This window comes from Papaver somniferum, chromosome 8 (assembly GCF_003573695.1).
Source record: "Papaver somniferum cultivar HN1 chromosome 8, ASM357369v1, whole genome shotgun sequence".
Classification (NCBI taxonomy): domain Eukaryota; kingdom Viridiplantae; phylum Streptophyta; class Magnoliopsida; order Ranunculales; family Papaveraceae; genus Papaver; species Papaver somniferum.
Window position 1 is genome coordinate 14,638,666 of NC_039365.1, and position 25,390 is coordinate 14,664,055.

The 25,390-nt window shown below is 35.9% G+C and overlaps 3 protein-coding genes across 3 annotated transcripts; 1 reads left to right on the plus strand and 2 right to left on the minus strand.

Annotated features, from left to right (window-relative positions):
* The first annotated feature begins 11,416 nt into the window (after positions 1-11,416).
* On the plus strand, positions 11,417-13,915 carry LOC113305541 (signal recognition particle 19 kDa protein-like). The gene is made up of 4 exons (XM_026554563.1): positions 11,417-11,571; positions 12,703-12,881; positions 12,988-13,087; positions 13,536-13,915. The coding sequence occupies exons 1-4, from the start codon at positions 11,562-11,564 to the stop codon at positions 13,691-13,693; spliced, it is 447 nt and encodes a 148-aa protein (XP_026410348.1). The 5' UTR covers positions 11,417-11,561; the 3' UTR covers positions 13,694-13,915.
* A 4,991-nt stretch (positions 13,916-18,906) lies between these two features.
* Positions 18,907-20,231, minus strand: LOC113305143 (putative disease resistance protein RGA3). The gene is made up of 2 exons (XM_026554241.1): positions 19,007-20,231; positions 18,907-18,917 (listed from the first exon to the last, which is right to left on the minus strand). The coding sequence occupies exons 1-2, from the start codon at positions 20,229-20,231 to the stop codon at positions 18,907-18,909; spliced, it is 1,236 nt and encodes a 411-aa protein (XP_026410026.1).
* Positions 20,232-21,585: 1,354 nt separating this feature from the next.
* On the minus strand, positions 21,586-24,584 carry LOC113304701 (carotenoid cleavage dioxygenase 7, chloroplastic-like). Its single transcript, XM_026553843.1, has 7 exons — positions 23,689-24,584; positions 23,366-23,494; positions 22,942-23,073; positions 22,587-22,859; positions 22,420-22,505; positions 22,029-22,343; positions 21,586-21,900 (listed from the first exon to the last, which is right to left on the minus strand). The coding sequence occupies exons 1-7, from the start codon at positions 24,557-24,559 to the stop codon at positions 21,751-21,753; spliced, it is 1,956 nt and encodes a 651-aa protein (XP_026409628.1). The 5' UTR covers positions 24,560-24,584; the 3' UTR covers positions 21,586-21,750.
* Positions 24,585-25,390: the final 806 nt, after the last annotated feature.

Below are 25,390 nucleotides of genomic sequence, written 5' to 3' on the forward strand. Positions count from 1 at the left end.
AATAGGACTTATACCCTTAATGTCTTCTATGGTCCACCCTAAATCTTCCTTGTTATTCTGAAGGACGGTCACTAGTCCACTTTCCTGATCACTATCCAAGTCGGATGCTATAATCACAGGTAAAGTTTCATATGGGCCTAAAAACACATACTTCAGGGAATCTGCTAATGGTTTAAGGTCCAGCTTAGGAGGCTTTTCTAACGAAGGAACTAGGGTAGACTTAAAAACGGGTAGAGGTTCGAACTTAGGTTTCCAGCCATTACTAGTGTCTATCAAAGGGGTTGAATCTAACAAAGAATTCACCTCATTAATCACATCATCATCATCATCAAAATCAATCCCAAAGTGTGCTAGGCATTTCTCTAATGGATCTTCTAACAAAGTGTTTGGTAATGACTCATCGACTAATGTTCCTATCATGTTCACCTCTTCTATGCTCGAGTTATCTAGTTTAGAGGGTATCTTACTAATATTAAAAATGTTCAGCTCAATAGTCATATTACCAAAAGACAAATTCATAATACCATTTTGACAGTTAATGATCGCATTGGATGTAGCTAAAAACGGGCGACCTAAAATCACTGGTATTTGGTTCTCTGGGTCAGGGACAGGTTGGGTATCTAGGATAACAAAATCCACTGGATAAATAAACTTGTCGACCTCAATAAGAACGTCCTCGATCACATCACGAGGAATTTTAACGAGCCTATCAGCTAACTGAAGTGTCATCTGGGTAGGTTTCATCTCACCAAGTCCTAGCTTAAGGTACACATGGTATGGCAGTAAGTTCACACTGGCTCCTAAGTCGATCAAAGCTTTCTCGACATGGTATTTACCTATTGTGCAAGACATAGTAGGGGACCCTGGGTCTTTATACTTAGGAGTAGTGGTATTCTGGATAATAGAACTCACATGACTAGCTAGGAAAGATTTCTTCTGGACACTAAGTTTTCGCTTTTGCGTACACATATCCTTAAGAAACTTGGCATAAGCGGGAATCTGCTTAATCGCATCTAACAGTGGGAGGTTGATATTAACCTGCTTAAAAACCTCCAATGCATCATTAAAGTTGGACTCCCTCTTAGTTGGAACTAGCAGCTGGGGGAACGGGGCTCTGGGAACAAAGCCGGGCTCAGCAGGACCCTCATTGGTCTCTTTGGAGACTATCAGTCTCCTCATTTTCTGGCTCAGAAGGGTGAACTACAACATGTTCACTATCAGGCATGGCAATCTTATTGTCAAATTTCTTTCCACTCCTAAGGGTTATTATAGAATTCACATGATTATACGATTTCTCTCCTTTAGGGTTAGGATCAGTTTGACTAGGGAATCTCCCATCTTCTCTTTCACTAAAAAACTTAGCTATTTGTCCGACTTGAAGTTCTAAGTTAGCAAGAGACTGGGAATTATTCTTAAAATTCTGCCTGGTTTCTTCTTGAAAACCATAGTGGTTCTTTGATAACATCTCATGGTTCTTTGCTAACATAGTAAGGGTTTCTTCTAAGGTGGAGATCTTTTTCTCATTCTGAAACTGGGGTTGACCTGAAGAGTTCTTAGCATAACCAAAACCTGGGGGAGGCTGAGAATTACTAGACTGTCCTTGATTCTGACCCTTAGACCAAGAAAAATTAGGATGGTTTCTCCAACCAGGGTTGTAAGTATCTGAGTATGGGTCAAACTTTTGTCGGTTCTCAAACCTAGCATTGTTATAGACAGCGTGGGATTGCTCTTCACGAACCTGACCTTCCCAAAACGAGTTATTGGGTTCTACTCCACAACTAGACACTTGAGAGGCTCTAAACCTATCATCAGGTTCAACAAGAGACCTATTTTTATGATGATTCAATTCCAAAGCTTCTAACCTTGTAGACAAAGCAGAAAACTTAGCATCAGACCCGAAGCTTGTATCTACCACATTGGTGATACTTCTATTGACCAAGAGTCTTTTGGGGAGGTTAAATACAAGACTCCCACTGTTGGGATTTTTCAGCGACAACTCCTAAGAATGTAAAAGCATCATCAGCACTTTTACTAGTGAACTCACCAGCGCACGTAGACTCAACCATGGCTTTGTTTGAATAGTCTAAACCATCATAAATAATCTCTACGAGTTTCATATTATCAAATCCATGGTGAGGACACTGGGATAGGAGATCATTGAATAACTCTAAAAACCTATAAAGAGACTCTCTCTCTTGTTGCACACTAACAATAATTTTCTGCCTAACATATGCAGTTTTATGCTTAGGGTAGAATTTCATATAGAAAACAGCAATAAGTTCCTGCCATGTTTCAATAGATTCAGATGGTAGGTTGTTCAGCCAGGTCTTGGCTTTATCTCTCAAGGAAAAGGGAAACATCTTAAGTTTCAAGACTTCATCAGTAAGGTCTTTTATTCTAATTGTCCCACAAATTTCCTCAAAGTCCCTAATATGAAAATAAAGGTTCTCATCATCTTTCCCTAAGAATATATGTATCATCTGAAGAATACTAGGTTTTATCTCGAAATTAGCCGTAGTGGCTGGAAATTTAATGCACGAAGCTCGGGTGGACCTAGTTGGGAATATGTAATCTTTCAAAGTTGTCATCGCTGGCACAACTGAAGTATTAGGGATATTTTCCTCACGAAGAAAGATTCTCAAAGCTGAAGTTTCCAAAAACAGGGCTCTCAAGAGAAGAGTCTTCGAGCTCCCCGCTTCCATAAGAAGAACTACTAGGTTTTTCACTAATCAATCGACCTAGAGTGTTTCTTTTATAAGCCCGCTCTTTAATAACATTGGGCATACACTAGAAAAACATAAGAAAAAGAAAGAAATCCTAAAAGTAAGGGAGGTTCTATACAAACACAAACAAGGCTGACTCCACCACAACAAACCTACTGATTTCTAGCAAACAAAAAGCATGATGGCTCCACTTAGATTGTTTCTAGACCAGTTTCTAATCCTTCGAAAGGGAATTCGATACAATTTAAGCAAACCCCTCTGGAATCAATCCGAGTTAAAGTAAGTTGAATCGAGACGAGGGAAGCTCAGTGGATCTTTGATACCCAAGGCCTCACCGGTGTTACAAGGCGGCGTATTCAACTTACAGGAACCATCATGAACTTTGAAGCATGCTTAAAAGAGTAACCAATATTTTTCGAATGACTTTCCTATTAATCTCGTTATCCTATAGGTCTCGTTCTAGTCAAATTTTAGGCTTAGGTTCGCGTTTGGTTTCGTTTTCCTAAGGCGGGAAAGAAGGGAACGATGATGAAATCCGAACCCTTATCTTGTATGGCCAGTCCTTGCCCTTTACTAGGAAATTAAAGCAGTCGTTTTCAAATCCTCAGCATATATGCAAACGAAGGAATACAGTAACTCGTTGACAGGGGATTCGCGAGTGTTTCGACAAACTTGCCTCCCGTACCAGACGGGGGATGAACCGTTGTAGTCGACTCGGGCCACGACTCCTATGTCATGTACGAACCCGAGGGGCCGAGGCGATATCGTAATCGCCGTCCTTCTCTGCAAACAATTGATATTTAAACCAGCCTTCCGTAGGATTTTTTTTTAAAAATAAAGTCCAAAAGTCCACAGTCCAAAGTCCAAAAATAAAGTGCAAAAGAAAAAGATAATCTAAAAAAATTCTAAAATAAAATAAAATTTGTCTCTCTCTCTCTCTTTTTTTTTTAATTAATTTTTATTCTTCTTTTTTTTCGCTCCTTTCTCTTTCCTTTTACTCCAGATATTTAAGTATTCACCAAAAACTTTGGCAAATTTTTCTTTCGCTCCAAACTCCAAAATCTGTAAGGAAAAGACAAAAACCCAAAAACGTAAAGAAGAACAAATAAAATAAAAATGAAAAAAAAAAAAATCTAAAAACTCTAGCCTAAAAACAAGTCCGCGTCGGCAGCGCCAAAAATTGATGTGATTTTTAATTGAGTTGTAGTAAAAAGTTCGTTGAGACTTGTGAAAGCAATAGATTTTAGACTTAATTTTAAAGCAAAGAAAATAAAGCAAATAAATGTTGATATGTTGAGGAAATTATGGAGAGGCTGGAGCTAGGATTTTACCATTCATCAATACTTATGTGGTTATAAATTAATTTATATCATGCAATTTAACAATTGATTCGATTCTAAAGTATTGCCAAAATCAGATTCCCAAAATATCAAATGTTAGTTGCAAGAATAATGCATCAAGAGTCTAAAACTAAGCATGCATCATCAAGAGAAAACACATTCGATTAATAAAAATCATTTAATTTATTTTTTATCAATGCAATTAATCATATAAAAATATAGCATAAATTTATAAAATAAATATTACCACATAATTCTTGAGAGAATGGCTTCCTCCGTCGCCCCAAGGATTGGGTTTAGCTCATCGTTAGGAAAACACGCTCAAAATTCATTTTTTTATTGCTCAAAGGTGGTGTACAAATGATGAAATGGGAGAAACAATGATAGAACCGGGTTTGTAACAGTTATATGTGTTACAAACTGAAAAGAACGATAGAACAGTACTGTCGCTAATTCTCGACCGACGCCTATGTGTCGTTTCCACTGTTGAAAAACGACTGTCTTGGATGGTCTGTTCTTCGCGTTTTTCAGATGAGCAGCAGTAGAAAAGTATTTCTGGTGGTTCTGATTATCGCCTTTGTCTTCTCCAAAACTCTCTCAAACTCACAGTAACCCTTGTATGAACCACATCAACCTTTTTATACTTCTCAGGCACAAGAAATCCTCACCATAACTCCAAATATCTCCGTAATGAATAAAACGTATTTTCACGGGATTATTTCCTTTTTGTTGATCCTTCACGCGTTTGTTGTGTTTAAAAATTTCCAAAATAAACTAATACACGTATTAGATGGTGTTACAGTAGCTTCAGACACACGCCATCTCCCAAATAGCACAGAGAAGAATGTAGTAAACCCGAGATATCTTCACCCCTATTTTATCCTCCACGTGCTTTCCTCCTCCATTTTCATCGATTCAAATTAGTCTACCATTCCTGTTTGACCAAAAAAGGTCATATCCAACCAATACCAACGAACAGATTCACGAGAATCTCGTGCATAATCGTTCCCAGAAACTCTCAGAAGTTACGCAGGTGAAAAGAATTGTTTCCCGCCAATTTGTCACTTTTCAAACGAAGAGGATGGGTTCCCCTTATCCACACTATGGGTCCCTTTAGAAGCTGAACTGTGAAAAATAAAGAGTGTGCCCCTTATCAACTGGACGCTCCTAATCCATAATGGGGGTCCGAATACCAAATGTCCCCCCGGGGGCCTTTTATCAACTTTTCGAGCCGATTTTTCCAAAAATTTTTATTTCTCAAAAATACCTACAAACACAGAAAACACCATAATAAGTACAAAATCGAGTACCAACAATACAGAAAATTGAGGACAACTTAGAAACAAAAATGTGTTTATCAGTCAACTAGTTACACACCTACTAGCTATTGATATCACCCCTGTTGACCAATAATAAGCATAAAAGTAGAATTAATGTAGATATATATGTGAAGGAGCGTATCCTATATACCACACGTGGAAATTCTCATTTCCCATAACAATTCATATTGACAACAATTACAAGTCCTTTCGAAACCATGGAAAGATTAACATAATCAACAGAATTATCGTAATGAAATTTAAACAAAGCATGGAATGCACAACTAGACAATGCATGAATTTGATAAGCATAAATCTTTGTAAAAGAAAACATCAATGGTTACAAGAGAGTCAAATGTATTCCCACCTCTTTGGATGACAAGCCACGCCTACCTCGATATCCACGATCCACTAGTTCATCCTTTGAATCGATTCGAGATCTATTCAACGGTACTAATTGTCGTATCCAAGTCATTGTTAGATTCATTTCTATTAGTTAACGTTCGTATCAAACTAATCGAGTTATTAACAACTAATCGTATATTGACTGGTCTAATGGTGCTGACGAGTTTGAGGGTCCTTACAAAAATGACGCGGGGCGCATATTTGCTAATTGTGATGACGATGATCTTGATGATGATGATAATGGTGGTGATGCTAATGGCAACCAAAAATCAAAGATGTTGCTGAATTATTATGATGATGATGATAATCATGTTTTTGATTTACGATTGTGATGATATAATGGTTAAGAAGATGATATTTTGAATTATGGGAGGATGTTGGACATTTAATTCAAAATATTTTCTTAAGTATTAAATTTGTTTATTGATTTGGTCATTAGAAAATTCGGGAATTAATCCTAATAATTATGTTTTTTTTTCCTGTTTTTTTTTATCTCGTCGCTTGAAATACCAAGACTTGATCCCAAACCTCGTGGATGATTGTTGGCAACCACATCCACCAAGGTGATGGAGAGTTGGTAGTGTTAGACGTGTTTTAGAAGTGAGATTAATTCCTATTAAATAGGAGTTTAATGTTAGTCAGTGCAATAGTGGCTAAGAGTTAGGGACTTAATGTGTGTGGGTCGGTAGGGTTTTAGAGTCCCTGTTATTTTTAAATCCTATATAAGACAGATTCTTATTAATGAAACTATACATCAGAGTTTCATAAATGTAGTCGTATACATCTTCGCTCTATATATTCTGTTCTATCAAAATTCTAGATTTGGTATCGAGAGCCAGACGATACTGTGGAGATGGCAACTAATGGTACGCTTATGAAACCAAACATTCCTATTTTCAAATGTGATAACTTTGAATTTTGTTCTATCAAGTTAAGAACTATTTTTATTTCTTCGAATTAGTAGAAAATGGTTATGATGTAATAGAAAAGCTCACTACATCATAAAGGAATGAGTACAGAGAAAAAGTAAATAAAGATGAAAAGGCTTTGTCATTCATACAAGAAGGTTCGGATGATTCGATTTTTCCAAAAATTTCTAACTGCAGTACAACAAAAGAAGCATAGACCATGTTGCAAGGACAATATGAAGTTACTAATTAATAAGGTGAATAATGTGAAACTGCAAACTCTTCATCGCGAGGTTGAAACTTTTTCCATGGGAAGCAATGAATCAGTGCATAAATTTTTCGACAAAGTTACAAAAAATGTGTGCAATTAGGTCTTATGGTGAAGAACTCTCTGATCAAAAAATTATGAAAAAGGTATTACATTATCTTCCTTCTAAATTTGAGCATGTAGTAGCTAGTATTGAAGAATCGAAATATTTTTCAACTTATTCTTTAAATGAACTAATTGGGTCTCTTCAACACATGAGCAAAGGTTGAAAAGGTTACCGAAATTGAAAATATATAAAGAAAAAGCTCTTATGGCTAGTGAAAAGGGTAAAAATCCTTCTTCTCAATCATGTTCAATATGCAGAATGACAAACCATACGACTGATGTTTGTTGATTCAAAGACAAAAAGCCACTGTATTGCTACCACTATAAAAGGTTTGGCCATACTGAAAAATACTGTCATGACAAACCAAAAGAAGAGCATGCAAACTTTTGTGTAGGAGCCTATGATGATGAATAAGAGTTCCTCTTATTTCAGTGATGATTATTTAATGATGCTGATAAAGATGATTATATGATGATGATGTATGGTGATGTTGGATGATGAAATTTTTTAAGATGGATATTTGAATTGCGGGTGGATGTTGGAATTATAATTCAAATATAAGATTTGGTTAGCATATGTTTTGATTATTTGAATTTTGAATAATGTTCGTTAATTAGGTTTCCTAGTATTAAGGAGTTTATTCACGTTTTTCTTAATAAGTTTAATTTGTTTTTTAGTTCCTAAAGATCAGGAGTTGGATGTTACGGTTAGTTTAAGAGTTACATTTAGGGTTTTTAATTATGTAACCTATAAAATACCGGTTCCTATAAGTGAATAATACGAAGAATGTTTTAGTATTTTAGTTTAACAAGTTTCTTCTCATCTTTATTTTTGATTGCTAAATTTTCTACATTTGGCATCGAGAGCCAGACGATCCTGTGGAGATGGAAACTAATGATACGCTTCCGCAACCACATATTCATGTTTTCAAAGTAAATCCAGATGAAAGGCTCACTACAACACAAAGGAATCAATACAGAGTGTTAGAGAACTGTTCGATTGAATCCACCAAGCGTTGGTATATTAAGGTTGGTTGTCATATTTTAGTATCAAAACTCATAAATCGCTTGATTAAATTACTAGAGTCAACTTTGTTAGGTTAGACTAGGAAGTATAAAAATGTTGAGACATACAAGTATTACTCTGAAGACCTGAAGATTTCGAAGACGTATCGACAACGACGATAACATCATACTTGCAGTTGAGGTTAGTAATACATGACTTGACTTGTTTCCTTTTCTATATCGTTAGCTTTCAAGTCGTTTCTGATTGAAAACATAATATGCGAAGTTATTTATGTGAAACTCTAGTATAATAGACTTGATCATCATATTGTGATCAAAGTGTCACAGAAAAATATATCATATTGATAAGTGTTTTATATTGGTATATTGAACTACGAAATATAACGCTTATCTTTTGGACTTCGTAATTGCAACATCGACATAATCTTTGTAACTCGTTACTAGATTGTGTAGTGAATAGGAGTTTGATTTAATACCTAGAAAGCTATGTTTAATGATTAGTGATTTTTCGTGGGTTTGTAGTAATGAGGTTCAAACTCTCGGACTTGTGAAGGATAATTTTTTAAACTTAATAAAATAAATATATATATACAATAAAAATATTAACACTGGTGCGAGGAACTGGGACTAATGATTCGGCCAATCTTCATAAAATAGGGCTCAATGAATTATTCTCGACAATAATCGCTCAAAACATAAGTTATATGGACTTTTATTTTGCCAAATTAGATTCTCAAAAAATTGATTGTAAATGTTAAGCATGGAACATCAAATCACCTAAGCTAAGCATGACCCATCTAATCAAATAACACCCAATTTAATCAAATCATATTTCAATTAATTTTTAATGCAAAAGTCTTAGAAAGAATTAATTAAATTACCGATGTATGAAGCTCGGCCTCCTCCGTCGTCCCAGTGTTGGGTTTAACTCATCATAGTAAAAATGATCTCAAAATAATTATTTATGGCTCAAAAATGGTTCACAGTGATGAAATAAAGAGAAAATGATGAAAATCGGGTGTTTGCAACGTTTATAATTGTTGCAAACACCGTTACAAAAACGATAAAAGAATACTGCTGTTGTCTGCGTAGCTGACTACGACCCACAGGAACTGGTCGTTGTCACTGTTGAAGAACGACGGTTTTTGGCTGTCTGTTCTTCGTGTTCTTCATCTTCATCAATGGCAGCAGCAACAACAGAGAAAAATGGTGGATTCTTCCTCTGCAGCGCTCTCCTCTCTACTCCCAACTCTCGACCTCCAACTCTCCACCCCTTTCCTAATCGACCCAACAGTCCTTTTTATACTCGACGGGCATTGAAATATTTCGAGTTAACTCCATATAATTTCTCTTCAAAACTGGCAGATACGAGAATATTTTCTTTCTCTTCTTTGCGTCTTCTAAGCTGTCTTTCCTTTTTTATCCTGATTTGATAGGGACGAATTTTGTTGAGTAAAGAAGAAAATCTTGACCCATGCAATACGCATCGAATCAAATATTCGATGAAATATTTCTTCTTTACTGCAGTTCCCTGTTGAGCTCCGTTTCACTCGATCCAGCCCAATTCAGTTGATCCAATTGATTAAACTAACGTTGTTTTGCTCTAACAAGTCCAGCCCAAATGATTTACATTGTTTAATCTCTTTAAAACTGCGCGAGAGTTCGAATCCAAAATTCATGCAGACGTGAAAGAATTTCCCGCCAAATTCGATTATTTGAAATGTGAAGAAGAAAGGGGGCGCCCCTATCCAACGGTGAGAGTCCGAATAACACGTGTCCTCCGGGGCTTTTACCAACTTTTCGAGCCGAATTTTCCAAAAAATGTTTATTTTCCAAAGCTACCTACAAACACTAAAACACCAAAATTAGTACAAACTCGAGTGCCAACAATATATAGTATTGAGATCAAATTAAACACAAAAATGTGTCTATCATTTAAATACCTAAGTTTAAGGAAGTAGATGTACAAAGTTGTTTCGTAGTTGAAACGAAATCAAAAGGATTATGGTCTCAGTTTTCATTGAAGATCTTCAGGATGGGCTGAGCCTTAACCTATATAAAGAATCAAGGTAGAACCGATCCTAGCTTATGTTGGGAGTCAAGGTGGAACCTATCCATACCTGTATTGGGAGTCAAGGTAGAACCTATCCCTACCTTTATTGGGACTTTTAGTCCCGTTTGGGGTTGCTTTTTTTTTCAACCAAAAGCACTTTGTAACAAATTTGTAACAAACTTTTACAAAAACTTGTGTTTGTAAATTTTTTCCCTGCTTTTAAAAGCTACTCAACACTAGCTTTTAAAAGCTGAAAAAGCAGAAGCCGTGGACCCACATAATTTGTTTAATTGTTTCTCTATTTTAACCTTGTTATTTTATTATAAAGACAAATTTTACCCTAAAATATTATACACTTTATCATTACAATTCTAACTTATATTTTGTTCATCTATTTTCAATTTTTTCTTTTAAAATAGTAAATTATAATAATTACTACGATAATATTTTTATGAAGCAAACCATAATCATAATTTTTTTTATTATATGATAAAAATAATTATTGAAAAAATAATATAAATATTATTTATTTTTTATCAAATGATAGTTCATTTATGAAGTTACTCAATAGAATCGTATAGAACTTTTGCTGATAACCTAATAACAAGCTGAGCACCAACACCTTTCTAAATATATATGAATTATTTATTCAAAAGAATCATTACATACAAAATTAGATGGGAGTCTCGCCACAAGTTAAGCTCCAACAACCTTTTAGAACTAAAACTATAATTTAGTATAATTAAAGAGTATTTGAAACTAATTTTTAAAATGTGTCTATTTTCGTCATTAACTACATCACCAGCACTTTAAAATACCAATTTACAAAAAAAAAAATTACAGTTTGTTAATTTCACAGCGCTTTTTAAATTACAGTTTACCAAACATTATACCGCTTTATTTTCACAGCACAGCACAACAACGCACAATACATCACAACAGAAAAGCAGTTATCTAAAACTCACAACAATACCAAACTCGCCTAAAAAATGAAGAAAGATGAAAAAGCCTTGTCATTCATACAAGAAGGTTTGGATGAGTCGATTTTTCCAAAAATTTCTAACTGCAAAACAACAAAAGAAGCATGGACCGTGTTGTAAGGACAATATAAATAAAGGAACTAATAAGGTGATTACCTCGTGATGAGTTTGGAACTTTTTTCATGGGAAACAATGAGTCAGTCCAACAACGTAACTTTTTGAAAGTTTTCATAACTTTGTTGAGCCCATTATATTAGGAGATTCTGACCGAGCCCAACACCATGCAATTCTCTCTTTATACTCCATAGTCCATCCATCAGTCAATTCTTCTCAAAATCTAACTTGCGCTCTCTCTGTCCCTCGATCGATCGAGATACCAAAACTCCTCTGATTTCCGGTGCTGATTTTTCTTTTAGTTGTTGCTTCAAATCATCATGTTGAAAGGTACATAACTCTTGATCTATAACGCTAAATTTGGATTCCGTTTTCTTTTTTAGGGTTTTGTTTCCCCCAAATTCATATCAGATTAGGGTAATTGTGGTTTTCTTTTCTAGGTATTCAGCAATGTCGGATGTTATATTTTGATTGATTAATTTTATACAAATTTGATGTGTTGCTTGATGCTAGTATGTGTAAATAAACCCCAATAAAGATAAGGAGACCCCTAAGATCTTATTCACCTTGTTTGTTCCGGAAGCTGTTTTGAATTTTGCATCTGCTAACTGCATAATTTGGTCTCAGACAAGATTAATTTCCATTTCCTTCAGCCTCTATTATCTTCCCTTTGTTTTTCCACTACTCTCATGGTGTGTAACAGTTTCTTCATCCCCAAATGCCCTTTGAAGAGATTTCGGCAGATTGAAATCAATTTCCAGAAATATGTCTATCTCAGTATACTTTTGGCAAATGCGCTAGATTTTTCACTGTTTGAACCCTTCACAGCTAAGGTATGAACAAGAATGAAGGTGAAACGACTGATTGTCATCGTTTACCACAGCACCAGATTTTGCATCTTTTGTCCACCTATTTAAATAATACTGTAATGGGATATCAAGCAACCTCTGGGTGCAACACTTTTAGGTCATGAGCACATAAAATACCCATGAACTCAAATTTCTTACAGCTACATTTCATGGCATTATCTGAAGTATCATATCTAACAATGCATGGTTTAACGTCATAAAAAGATGATGCGAAGATATCCAAAGTACCAACGTACTCTTCCTGGAACAACAGGAAGATTTTTCTTGTGTATCTCTCTGATGCTCGGGCTTCCGCAGGCCACATTGTGTGCAAAACTGGTTTTGTTTGCCTAGAAATACTTTCTCATACAAACTCATGCAATGGTATAGTTCTCTTGAAATACTTGTTAAGAAACTTCCTTGACCAGCTGAAGGACCTGCACAAAAGAATTCCCGTCTATATACACATGCCCCAATTTTTCTCGCATATGGTATAAACCTTGCAACCACTCGTTCTGCACCAGACTACATTAATGAATTCCACCTGGATTGGAACTCTTCTTCTGTCTCATGCTCATAAATGCAACTCTCAAAATCAATTCATGATATGCAGAGATAGATGATTCCGTAGCTAATATTAAGAAGTGGGTGGTGTTTTATCCTATATACATTAATTCCAAAAAGACACTTGCTCAAGGAAGGAGGATAAGTGCAAGCAAGGGCTGTGAAGATCCCACCTGCATTGAGATTGGGGATTGCTGTGGCGCCCTAAAGCTCCCATATGCTATTGAGGTATATCTTCTTGTTTTTTTCTTTCTAAATCTTGATAAACTCATGTAATGTGAATAGCATTTGATGTTTTGTTGGTTGACTTTCTGATCTTGTATGTATCAATCAGATCAATAAGGCATATCCTCGTGACTTCATGCAAGTAGGGAGAGTAAGGGTACAACTCAAAAGAGAAGATGGTACTCTGTGTAATCCGGATATCAAATCGAGTAAGGATTTCCTATTATTCTTCTTGCTTCTAAGTTTGTGCATCACTTGCTTTAAATCTTAGTATGTCTGGCTAAATCAATTTTTGCTTGTTGTTCAATATTGGCGTCATAAAACAGTGTATATAGTAGCATGCACTGCCTTGAATTGTTAGATACCTTATATAGTAGCATGCACCGCCTTGTTCTTCAATTTTTGCTAGGTGCAAGTTAAATACCTTTTAAGTAAATTTGGCCTACATCATAGGCAGGTGGCACAAACATAGAATAACCACAACATGTTAAAAGTAAAGCTAGCTGGGTAAGAAATAACAATTTCCATGGTCTGACTCTTCTTTGTGAATTTCTTTTTACCATATCATGGCTATTAGTTTTTGTACAATATTGATCTTCTGATTCTTTGTTCTCAATTGCGTGTCTCAAGCAACCCCGGTTTTGGAATGTTGTGCAGGGAAAGATATGATGCATCAGGTTGCAGCCATGGTTCCAAGGCACCCAGGAAGAAACAAAAAACAGGCGGCAGCATCGTCATCTTCAGCATCCGCAGGAGCTTCTTCTAAGGCTGGAGCTTCTTCTAAAGGAGGAAAGGGTGGAAAGAAAAAGAAATGACCCTTCGATTATGTGAATCCCCTATCATAAGCGATATCATCTCCATCTCTTTTATTTCCCCAGTCAAACCGTTTTCTGTTGTTATTTAGGATATCGTGTATACAGGGTTTTAAACCATTCTTAATCAGGCGGGAGGAACAATTGTTTTCTTCATATTACAAAAGAGATCAAGGTTTAGATTACACACATTGTTTTTCCTAATTTATCGTGTTAAGTTTTCAAGAATACGGAGTATGCAATTTTCGGAGCCCTAGGAACTGATATGCATAATTCCAGTCTTCTCTTGTAGAGACTCTTCCAGGCCCAAGTAACATCTGTCTTGTGAGTCATTAGACCATTAATAAAATCTGTGTTGAAATCTGTCGGACTGTCTTTCCATTTAACTGCTGTTATAAAGAAGATGGAGCATCATTGCTCGAATTTGCGTAGTGTCTAACTGAAGGTGAAGATCTCCATTTATAGGTAACCCATTGCCGAAATGCTAGTATCTGACTTCAGAAATGATTAAAACATCTGAAACGAAGTTACTTGGAAAAGTAATGTACATTTGAAATGAACATCTCTAACTGAAGGCATTAAAGTCCAAGAAATAACAAACAAGAAATTCTTCAGCAAATGATGATTAAAATCAAACATACCACAATCCAAACAGAAAATTCAAACTATACATTAAACAGTCACACACACCATTGCAGATTTAAGCCTTCAGAAGAAACTCCTAAAATCAACCTTCACAGACTCCTCATCCTCAGGATCCTCCTCCACCGGAGTCACCACCACCATAGCCACTTCAGTTAACAACGGAACGCGAACATCCTTCCAGACACAAACATAAGGTGCATCAACACCATCATAATCCCAGCCCATTCCCCATCTTTAACCATACTAGCATCCCAAACTGAACCACTTAAAGACATTGGATTTTAATAAACTCTATCCCTTCTTGTCTCTCATTTCTTCTAATAACTTTACCATCAACTGACCATTCAATAAAATCTCTACACCACTTCATTTCATAATCATGAAACCCTTGACTATAATCAAACCCCAATTCATGTTTTTGCTCTCCGTTATCTTCATTCCCAGTAATATTTGCACTAGTTAGAATAATGTTCTTGTTATCACCTATAAAGTAAAAGCTTTATTGAATGTATAGGTTCAGATTCTATAGGTGTGGCAGAGGAAAGATCGAAAGTGAAACACAAACCAGTTGTATCACCACTGGGACATTTTATTTTAGCTCCGAATGTACCGTATTGGTATTCACCTTTTGATCTCCAAGCTGAACCATCTCTTTCGTCGTAAACTACAGTTATCTCGTTGGTTTCTGCTTCCATTTTGTGTGGACATGCTTCTGGATTGAATTCAACAGTAATCTCTTTGAGTAAAATCGTTCGATGGATTTCTTGATCCGCCATTTAGATTTTGAGTTGTTTGACTTTGTTTCTAAATCTATGCAAAAATATGGATTGGAACAGATATGTAAACTAACCTCTAAAGAGGAAAGTGATTATAGATGCTTAAAAGAATTTGAAGACCGTGTCTTGACTTGTAGTTGGTAAGATTAATTAACAAAGATAAAATATGTACCCGGAAGAATATTTCTCTCGTCAGTGTTGTACCCCACTTTGCTAGCAAAATAAGACATGGGTACCACCTTGCTTCCTCGATTGCAAGTAGGTCTGTTTCGATTTCCGTTGAATCCTACAGAAATCACAATAATGAAGAATTTATAGCCGTTCCAGCATGATGTTAGAGTTAAAATAAGTAAAATACGATAGGGAGAGAAGACCTGTTGGTAGTAGTAGTGAAAATATGACTTGCTGATGAACTGGAGCAGCGCAAGCTAATTTAGTTCATCTCTTTCACCAAATTATTCCTATCACTACTCAGGAAATCGTCAAGATATAGTTCTTCGAGAAAGGTGAGGGATTTTTTTAGATCGTACGGTATCGACTCCTCCAATCTGTTGCATCTGCAGATACCCAACCTCCGGAGAGAAGTCCATAACTGCAAATCTGGTATAGATGTTAATCTTCGGCACCAAGTTATAAATAGGCTCTCAAGAGCAGGAAAGGGGTTGTAAGGTGGTGGAGGGGTAACCCATGTTTCTAAATTTCTCATGTATTCAATTCTCAACTCAACGAGCGAAGGGAATGATGATTTTGTTATTGCGGTAGCCTTTGCTGAACCTTGGCCTTCTTCTACTTGGTAATAAAACTCTGCTCCCAAAAAACTGACGGAACTCATTCCGATCAGCCAAAGAACCTTAAGACATGGGAGCATACCTAGAGCAGGAAGTTTCTCACAGCTACTGTAATTTGATAAATATAGTTTCACTAAATTTGGAAGACAAGAAGATGAATCCATCCACTTTGGAAGCTTTCTGCCAGAGAATCCATGTATTTTCAGTTCTTTTAAATTAGAGTGAGGTTGCAGACTATCTAACACCATCACAGAATTATTAGAACTTAATTCTTCTTCTTCCCATTGTTCCCAGTGAAGACCCAATTCTCGAATGCTTTCCTTGTCTTTTAACTTTGCCTTCTCAGCGTCTATTTTGCCTCTCACATTTTCCAAATGTCTTATTTCTAACTTCCAGAGGGAATTTAAGTTTGCTAATTCTTCGATCCCACTATGGTTGTTGTCGTCTTGTTTCCTAACATAGTAAGAATCTAATACTTCCAGGCGACTTAGCATTTCTATACCTCTTGTCTCACAGAAGTATCTCAGATATCTCAATCCCACCCAATTCTTAATATCTTTTGGAATCCTGCAAAGTAATTCTTTGGAAGGCTCGACTATATTTCCAGCCTTCACTGATTCTGATTTGCCGTGGTTACTTGTCAAAGGCTCCGGAAATAATTTTGTCAAAGCTCCAACGTTCCGAGGCATTCTTTTTAATTCCGAGCACTTTTTGAATTCCAACCTCTTTAAATTATGGATGCCAGTTACTGAGTCGGGTAATTCTGCGATTTTCGTATCTGAAATATTAATGGTCTGTAGGTTTTGGAGATGCACGATATTTTTGGGCAAGTCTGTGATTCTCGTAGAAGAGGTATTTAAAGGTGAAAACTACAGGGAGACCCATTCTCCCAGATTTTTCCACTGTCAAACCCACGGACAGAAAAGTTCAGGCGCGCACCCATTTTTCCGTCAAAAATTCTTAGCAGACCCATAATTTATGAAATTATGCTTCTCAGTTTTTAAAAGGCCAAACTACCATTTTCTTCGAGCGACGAACAGAGAGAAGCGAGAAGAAAACAATGGTGAACTCCGATTATTCGTTTTTAACATTTGGATTTTTCCCTTTGTCAAATCTTTTCCCAAATCCTTTTCTGAATAATCTTCTCAATAAAACTAGGGTTTCTGTTTCAAAATCTGCGGTTTAAATCTGGGGATTTTGGGTTTCTGTTGTCTTTGATTATTCGAGAAGTAAAAAGAAATTAAAATTGAAGTTGAAAAGGGTAAGAAGTGTGTTGCAGTATTTCGATATCAACTGAATTGGAAATTTTCATACCTTATTTGTCTCCATGTTTTTGATCTCAATCGGAAATTTATGATTAGATTTGAATTAAAGATGTTATGCATAATGTCTTATGCATAACATTAGTTTTTTTTAGATGCATAATACATTATGCATTATTTTTGTTTTAGCTGCATAATGTCTTATGCATTACTTTTTTTCACTTTTCTGGTTATGCATCAGTTTTGTTTAGATGCATAAGACATTATGCATTATTTTGTTTTAGCTGCATAATGTCTTATGCATTACTTTTTCACTTTTCTGGTTATGCATCAGCTTTTTTTAGATGCATAAGACATTATGCATTATTTTTGTTTTAGCTGCATAATGTCTTACGCATTACTTTTTTCACTTTTCTAGTTATGCATCAGTTTTGTTTAGATGCATAAGACATATATGCATTATTTTGTTTTAGCTGCATAATGTCTTATGCATTACTTTTTCACTTTTCTAGTTATGCATCAGTTTTTTTTTAGATGCATAAGACATTATGCATTATTTTGTTTTAGCTGCATAGTGTCTTATGCATTACTTTTTCACTTTTCTGGTTATGCATCAGTTTTTTTTAGATGCATAATACATTATGCATTATTTTTGTTTTAGCTGCAAAATGTCTTATGCATTACTTTTTTTCACTTTTCTGGTTATGCATCAGTTTTTTTTAGATGCATAAGACATTATGCATTATTTTGTTTTAGCTGCATAATGTCTTATGCATTACTTTTCTCACTTTTCTGGTTATGCATCAGTTTTTTTTTAGATGCATAAGACATTATGCATTATTTTGTTTTAGCTGCATATTGTTTTATGCATTACTTTTTTCACTTTTCTGATTTATGGACTTTTATGCACGTGCATAATGTCTTCTGCATCATTTTGTTTAGTGCATAAGACATTGTGCCATTATTATTTCTGCATAAAACATTATGCATTATTTTTTTCATTTTTCTGGTTATGCATCAGTTTTGTTTAGATGCATAAGACATTATGCATTATTTTGTTTTAGCTGCATAATGTCTTATGCATTACTTTTTTTCACTTTTCTGGTTATGCATCAGTTTTTTTTAGATGCATAAGACATTATGCATTATTTTGTTTTAGCTGCATAATGTCTTATGCATTACTTTTCTCACTTTTTCTGGTTATGCGTCAGTTTTTTTAGATGCATAAGACATTATGCATTATTTTGTTTTAGTTGCATATTGTCTTATGCATTACTTTTTTCACTTTTCTGATTCATGGATTTTTATGCATGTGCATAATGTCTTTTGCATCATTTTGTTTAGTGCATAAGACAATATAAGGGAAAATTTAGTTGCATAACTTTTTTTCCGTTTCTTCTACTTGATTTTTTCTTCTTCGTCTGTTTCATCCATTTTTGTTGAAATGTATTCTAGGGTTTAGTCAAAAATGATTTACTTCTTTGAATCATCGATTTTAAATGATTTATTTCTTTAAATGATGGAGAAAAAATCTTTGCAGATCCGTTACAGAGATTAATGGAGAAATAGGGAAAGAAACCGGCGGAGAAGAAAAAAAATTATGACCAAAAACGATGAAGGGTAATAGAGTCTTTCAGTACGTTTTAAATACTTTTAAATAATTATGGGTGCGACTGTATCAGAAATTAATTGTGGGCCTGGCGGTAAGAATTTTTTTTTTTTTTTGGCCTGCGCCTAAGTTCCCCCTATTTAAAGTCTGCAAATTGGTGAGCCCAGATATAGCATCCCGTAACACTTCGACATCCGAACGAGAAAGATCCAAATGTCGTAAATTTTTCAAAGAACCAATTCTGCTGAGAACCATGTGAACATTTCTGACACCAACAAGGTTGAGAGTCTGCAAGTTGTAGACTCGACTTATGGACGCAGTATCGACCTCTTCGATTCTAGAAAACTGGAGGTCAAGGTACCTCAAGTGTATATAGGGGAAAGATAGAGTCTCCAGACTAGTCTTGGCGGGATCAAAGTTAAACCTATAAGCTAGATACCAGTGACCACCATAACCAAGTGGATGTATTACACGTAAACGCTTGTTACCACGTGGCTTCCAAAAAGATAAGCACCCACCCTCGTAAAATACTGTTCGTAATTGTTTTGCATTGATAAAGACATTAGAAACTGTTGGTGATGCTTCTCCTTCTATTATTAACTGCAGACGACGAATTTGAGATGCATTATTTTGCATTTCACTTACGTTCGGAATCGTGACTTCATGACTGCTAGCGACACTTCGTGCAAGATCATGCATTTTGAAAGTTTGAATGTCACCTGGGTCATCCTTTTCCACATCTTGAAAGAAAGAGTTAGACAACAAAGTAAGAAAATAATCATCACCAATATCTTCGAGTGAGTTTTGATTACCTCCACTAGGTGGATGAAGGAATCCTTCCGCCATCCACAGTCGAATCAGTGTTTCTTTATTGAACACCCAATTTTTGGGAAATAAACCACAATACGAGAAACACTGTTTCAAATGGGAGGGAAGATTATCATAGCTCAATTTCAATATTGGTATGATTCCGCTACCCTGATTTTTTGGGGTTTCTAAGCTTTTGTTGTCTCTGATAGACAACCAATGACTCTCATCCTTCTGCGAGTGCATGAGACCACCGAAAAAAGTTGCTGCAAGCGGCAAACCCCCACACTTTTTAGCTATTTCCTTCCCTATATTTTTCATGTTTGTTGTCTTAGATGCACCACCTGGTGAAAAAGCTTTCTTCTTGATAATTGACCAACATTGAGCTTCTGATAAGACGCCGAGATTATATGGAGGAATTATACCCCGTACCACAGACGCAACTAGTTGTTTACGTGTTGTGACAATAACTTTGCTGCCAGCAGCACCGACATCCAAGACACTCTTAAGTTTATCCCATTCCATGAAATCTTCGTTCCACACATCATCAAGTACCAGCAAATAAAGTTTATTCTCCAACTCATCTTTAACTTTGTTTACCAGTACATGAATGTTTGAAAACTCTGGGCATTTAGAATTAGTAATCGACTCCATAATGTTTAGTAAGATGTTGTAAACATCGAACTCATCGGACACACAAACCCATATTGTATTTTTTGAAGTGTTCTCCTACTGACTTGTATATGGATTGAGCCAAAGTTGTCTTTCCCAACCCCCCCATACCAACTATGGATATGACAGAGACATTTTCTTGTTGATTAGAATTTACAGAAGATGTAGTTAACATCTTTATTATCGCTGACTTATCATGCTCTCGTCCTACAAATTTTAAATCATCTCCGAAGAATGAAGCAGTTAGGCGCTTACGTCTTTCAATAGTTTGGTCATCATATTGACTAGTCCCATAGCTAGTCGAATCAAAACTAAACCTTTTCATATCAGATGCAATTTGGTGGAACTGCTCATTGATAGCTTTAATTTTGTGAGCCATTTTAAAACGAAATCTAACTTGGTTGGAGGATGAAAAGAAATCTTTTACCTTACTGTTTTTTTTTCAGATCGGCGCATAGCTTCGTAGGAATATTCATCCAGAACATCATCAGCATCATAAGCTTTTTTAACCAAAGTGAAACTTCAGCATCATTTAACTGCTTCCTCTCTGCATCCGATGTTTTAGCGGCGATCAACTCCAGGGTGTCTTTAAGTTTTTTCAGCTCATCCTTCACACCCCAAACAAGACTGATCTCACTAGCAATAACAGAAACCAGGTGTTTCAATGTTCCTGATGCACCATTAACAAAAATATCCTCGACTGCCATTATAAATAGGAGGATTTGAAACAGATAAAGATGATGAGAATGAAAATGGCAATGAAAATGAAAACGAAAATGAGATTAGATCTGTATGAATGAATGAATCTGTAAACAAAAACGAAAAGTATTTTTAGGGATATGTAAAGAGAATCAAATTAACAATTTGATTCAAATTTAATAAACCAAGTTGTGGAATAAATTAAGTTAATTTCTATTATGGCAAACAACATCCCTTTTTTAACCACTACGCACCACACCGACCATGATGTCCTCACTCCTCATGTCTGTAACTTTAACTTAACGTTGCTAACAGGGGTACCAACTTATTCGCGGGTGTATCAAATTTCAAAGAAGACAAAACAGCCATTAGCTTTAGATTGGTGCACCACTAAATACCAATCTAATATGGTACTCTCGTTAGCATCCATGCTTTAACTAAAGCCCTAACTCATGACATAGTTTAGCTGCTTCAAAGAAAAAAAGAAAAAAAAAAGACATAGTTTAGCTTTTCCAAAGGGTATTTAAAAAAAAAAACAAATTCTCTCTTTTTTTTTTTGCACACATTTAATCAATCAGGCGGCTAGTGGTCTAGTATTACATCAATGGAAGTGGATTAAAAAGCTTGAAGAAAAGAATTTGGTAAATAATTCTGGACCTTGATTAGTTCTTCCTCCGTTCAACATACAGTATTCAGGTGGGATTTTGGATGTCAATACCCACAATTGAATCAGCTTAACAGGTCGCAATAGATTAAAATATGATTTTATTACATTGATATTTCTTATATGCTTATACACAATTTAATCAACTGCTGCCCAGAATCCATGGAACCCAAGAGGAAAATTTAAGTGTTTCGGAACTTCAAGTTTCGCTACGAGTGCGTACTCACTTTTACCTATCATGTTAGGGTCTAATATCACCATGTAACACTTCTGTATTGATACTGCATACTGCGGGAGGGAAAAATAACATCAATATAAAGAGTACAAGAAAAATAAATCGGTATGCGCTCATCTGAATATAAGTTTGTTGACAGCTTAATTAAATCGGTGTAAGAATAAATTTTGTTGATTCTTACCTCTATTACTACAAGGTATCCATCTTCCTCATCCGTTCCTTTGGGGACAAAAACGGGTTCGCCGATAAAGCATCTACTTCCAACTGACCATGTTGAGACGGACTTGTCAACTAAATTTAGCTTTACTACTGTATCAAATGGAAAGTGTGGCAAGCTTTGACGACTATTAGAAGAAGTTGCTGCATAAATGCATGTGTTGCTGGTACCAGAGAAAGCTGGATTGATAGCCGGGAAATCTGTTGGTTTACTCCAATTGTTTAGAGCTTCAACCGTGCATTCTTCAAAATTTCCATCTGATTGGAGTTTGATAGATACCTACATTGGCAAACAATTATATTCCATCGTCTGAGGATAGTAGTTTGAACAAACAATAACGGCTATTCTACGACACCTTCACTAGGTGGGGCAAAGTATTTTCTTGGCCATTTCTTGCATTCATGAAGGAAGGGTCTAATTTGCCAGTTTTCCAATTATAACCTGTATTTTGAAATGAGAAAATATTAGATTAGGTAGTTCTAGTTTTAGCAATAATTAGTTGGCGAAAAGAAACAATATTACCGAACATTTTGTGGAAGTTGAACCATTTGTAGGAACAAATAGCAGCATGGATTTGAATTTCTAAATTCCCTCTTTGGTCAGTGAGCTCAAAAGCGTTTCCAGCATGCAGAACCCACATCTGTGAAGGAGCCTCGACGGGTGTTGTCCAATCTCTATTGCTTTTGACTTTATCAGGAAACCGAGGAAGCACGTAGATTGGTGATGTAGGTTTGTTCGGATTTACTGATAATGCGGTTATCATTGGGGACAATCCACATACAGCTAACATTGATCCTACATATCATATTTAAAACAATGAAAAGGTGATTCTGGAGGATTATGTGCTGTGGTGTGATTAGGAATGGGTAATATGTACCTGGGACATCAAGCTTAATGCGATTGCCAAACAAGACATAGTGTGTCTCGGTGAAAGCCCAGTCATGGTTCATCATGTGCTCAGGTATATCAAATTCTTGCTTCTGTAATAGCTTGAAATTTGAATCAAATTCTGTAACCAAAACAACAAAACCAAATTCAAATTCACTGCTATAGCTTTCAGTTGTCATTTCATTAATTTAAAGTCGATCCGGAACACATTGAGGTGTCCGTTTTATTTCTCACTCAGCTGACTCGTCTGAATCTGATTTATCTAAATAGTAGAGTGATGTCCAACTTTTATAAAACTACTAGTTAGACATGTGCCAAACTAGTCGGCTATAAAGCTAAATCTGACTCAAATACAAGCTGAGTCAGATATAGAATCAGATATTACAAAAAATGTATGATTGCATGTTAATTACCGTAGAAGGTGAAAGAACTGCGGGGAATAAGCATATCTTCTGCGTTGCACGAGACAGTCAAAAGCCTGTCTAGAGTAGGATCAATCTTGTAATGCGACAAAAGCCGTTTAGGTGGCATCTTGAATATACCTACACAAAGTTAAAAGTACAGTACGAATCATCAAAATGGTAGACCCATGTGTACCATCAAATCCAAAGATTAGTCCAAAATTTTGCCGGCCTCAATTGTTTAGACATAAAATATGTCATCTTGTTGCACCTCTTTGGGGGACAAAATTGTGGTTGGCCACTAAAAACAAAGATACGATATACGATATACTAACCATGAAGAATAGGTTTCACCACTCCAGAAGCAAAATCCCAAAAACCACCACCACCATCACCGGAAACCTCTTTTGCATCCTCTGAAATCTGATTAACACCTCCTGGAGATACATCCTCCGGCTGTAAATGATGACGGTTAATCAGATCGAATATACCAACGGTATCCAAATGACCATTTTCGATATCGATCTCATAAGGGTCGCCACCTTCCCATAAGCAAAGTAATTTGCCACCCCATTTCAGGACGCTAGTATTTGCAACATTTTTCATAACTTTAGTGTTTCCAAATTTTTTCCCGCCCCTCAAAACTGAAAAGGGTCCACGGTAAGTAAACGTCCACTCTCCGGTTTCACTATTACATTCTTCTTTCTGAGCATCTGTCTTAATATATTTCGCGGAATATTGTACATCGCCATCGATTTTAAAAGCTCGAAGATAGCCATGACCATCAAGTGGATGAACCGTGGAACCGTGATCATCTGAAAAAATTCCAGGTCCAGTTAGATAATAAGTTCCCGGTGGAAAGTCAGATGGAACTTCCCCTTCGACCACTTGAAGTTGTACCGGTTCAACTGTTTCAGCTCGTTGAGACACAAAGAGAAATTGGTAATCCCAGTATGCCGTGACTGACTCTTGTATTTTTTCTTGCAACTGATCATTACATGGATTGGAATTGGTTGTTATATTAATAGGACGATGATTCTGATCAAGCATTGGACTTGGTTCCGGTGTGGTTATGGATACAACTCGGTGTATATTGGGTTGTTTTAAGAGATTTTGAGCTGGTTTAAGATATAGTTTTGAGGTTGGCAATGATGAACGATTGGGTTTCGAAGTGGGAAAGAAATGGAGAGCATTAATGGCTTCCATTTTTTGAGACACAATATGGTGGGAATTGTTTTGTGATGGAGTGAGCACTAATAGCATATATAAAATGGTTTTTAAAGTATGTTTGAAATGAATTAAAAATTGATATATTTTTTTTTTTAATTAACTTTCGGGGAACAATATATGATTATTAAAGCACCATTACGAATTTGATGCCACATTGGGTTGTTGGTGGGATACTACCCATGAAATGACAAAATGAAATGTTGGCCTAACGGATCAAAATCTGCCTTGTTAATACACTTCCCCATTTCTATTAAATGTGGGACACGTTATCTGTTCATCCGGTCTTCCATTTATCCGGACCGTTCGGGAGAATTTTTTGCCCGGAAGTGAACTAATTTTATTTTAGTACTCTATAATTTTTCTGGTTTGATTGGGCTATACCTAGACTAATTGGGGTATATCTAATGAGACAAAAGTTAGGTCATTTTGAAGTAAAAGAAACAACTCTTAACCTTGTATTTTCAAAATGGATAATATACTCTTGTTTAATTAACATTAAATAAATCTGATTAGGTTAATTAATTGAGTTTAGATTAAAATTTTGAAATTATGAGAGATTAAACCTTTTATTTGTCTTATGAGTTCGATTTCGATCAAAAAATTTAGTTTTGAAAATGTGAAAGGTCGGCAAGGTCTACGTTTGAATAACGTGCCGACTAAGTATAGCCGGCAAGGTTCTCAGATGAAGAAGACGCCGACCATATTTAGGCCGGAAGGGAATTTGAATGAAGAATATGCCGACTCTATTGGGCCAGCATTCTTTCGATCGTCATGTAAATATTTCTTACAATGCCGGCGGTACTGTAG

What these genes read in the sequence shown, in the direction of transcription:
- LOC113305541 (XM_026554563.1), top strand. An exon ending in AGCTCCCATATGCTATTGAG is followed by an intron (nt 12,882 to 12,987) that starts GTATATCTTCTT and finishes TGTATCAATCAG; the next exon opens with ATCAATAAGGCATATCCTCG. An exon ending in TAATCCGGATATCAAATCGA is followed by an intron (nt 13,088 to 13,535) that starts GTAAGGATTTCC and finishes AATGTTGTGCAG; the next exon opens with GGAAAGATATGATGCATCAG.
- LOC113305143 (XM_026554241.1), bottom strand. Translation starts at nt 20,231, where the DNA reads ATGGAGTCGATTACTAATTCTAAATGCCCAGAGTTTTCAAACATTCAT.
- LOC113304701 (XM_026553843.1), bottom strand. Translation starts at nt 24,559, where the DNA reads ATGGAAGCCATTAATGCTCTCCATTTCTTTCCCACTTCGAAACCCAAT. An exon ending in GGTGAAACCTATTCTTCATG is followed by an intron (nt 23,495 to 23,688) that starts GTTAGTATATCG and finishes AACTTTGTGTAG; the next exon opens with GTATATTCAAGATGCCACCT. An exon ending in CAACTTCCACAAAATGTTCG is followed by an intron (nt 22,506 to 22,586) that starts GTAATATTGTTT and finishes TTCAAAATACAG; the next exon opens with GTTATAATTGGAAAACTGGC.